The sequence below is a fragment of the Pygoscelis adeliae genome, unplaced genomic scaffold (assembly GCF_000699105.1).
Source record: "Pygoscelis adeliae isolate BGI_AS28 unplaced genomic scaffold, ASM69910v1 Scaffold14, whole genome shotgun sequence".
Lineage (NCBI taxonomy): Eukaryota > Metazoa > Chordata > Aves > Sphenisciformes > Spheniscidae > Pygoscelis > Pygoscelis adeliae.
In genome coordinates, this window is record NW_008825109.1 from 13,409,293 (window position 1) to 13,410,494 (window position 1,202).

At 49.4% G+C, this 1,202-nt stretch overlaps 1 protein-coding gene across 1 annotated transcript in view; it reads left to right on the plus strand.

Annotated features, from left to right (window-relative positions):
- The first annotated feature begins 620 nt into the window (after positions 1–620).
- Positions 621–1,202, plus strand: part of CHODL (chondrolectin) — a 158,779-nt gene continuing 158,197 nt past the window's right edge. Inside the window, exon 1 of the mRNA XM_009327892.1 lies at positions 621–711. Coding sequence (XP_009326167.1) covers positions 621–711 — 91 coding nt within the window. The remainder of the gene's footprint in view (positions 712–1,202) is intronic.

The window sequence follows — 1,202 nt, forward strand, 5'->3', positions numbered from 1 at the left end:
CATTGGCAATGTCAGTTGTAGCATACTACTTGGCTGCCTTTGACTCCAGTTCATATTGGAGCTCTAACATGTCTGGTACAGCAGCACTCAGCGTTGGCGTGACTTCGTTCAGGCCATGATAGTCTACTGTTAACCTCCACCCTTCGTCAGACTTTTGCACTGGCCATATGGGACTATTAAAAGGTGAGTGAGGCTTGCTGATTACTCCTTGGCTCTCCAGTTGATGAATCAGCTCATGGATGGGAGCCAGGGAGTCTCGGTTCATGTGATATTGCCCCTGGTGCACCATCCTGGTAGCAATCGGCACCTGCTGTTCTTCAACTTGCAGCAATCCCACAATGAAGGGATCTTCTGAGAGGCCAAGCAGGGTAGATAGCTGTTTGATTTCTCTGTGTTCACAGAAGCAACACCAAAAGCACATTGGTACCCCTTTGGGTCCTGGAAGTACCCTCTCCTGAGGTAGTCTATGCCAAGGATACAAGGGGCCTCTGGGCCAATCACAATGGGGTGCTTTTGCCACTTGTCTGCTGTAAAGCTTACCTCAGCCTCCAGTACAGACAATTGTTGGCCTCCCCATGTCACTCCAGAGATCCAGATGGGTTCTGTGTCCCTATACCCTGATGGCACCAGTGTACACTGTGCACCGGTGTGGACCAAAGCCTTCTACTTCTGTGGGTCTGATGTGCCAGGCCATCGAATCCACACAGTCCAGTATACCCAGTCATCCCTTTCCTCCTCCTGACCGAAGGCCAAAGCCCTCTATTCCTGTTCCTGGCTGAAGTATTCACTGTCTGACCCTTCTAGTGCCAGACCAGAAGTCCCCTCACCAGGATCAAAGGAGGTGATCTCAGTCCTTCTGTGTCTGGGAGATCCCTGGTTGCCTTCTTGTGTCTTTACAGCAACTAAGCCTTCTTGGGTGGCCCCTTCTCAACAGCTCTCTTCCCTCTCAGTTCGTGTATATGCACAGAAGCTGGCCACTTAATAACAGGTATAACTATAACATGCTTAATACAAAACTGCCATTGTTTCATGCCCCATGTTGGGTGCCAAAAAGGACTGTGGTGGGTTGACCTTGGCTGGTTGCCAAGTGCCCACCAAAGCTGCTCTATCATTCTGCCTCCTCAGCAGGACAGGGGAGAGGAAATATAACAAAAGGCTCGTGGATTGAGATAGAATCATAGAATCATAAAATAATAAAGATA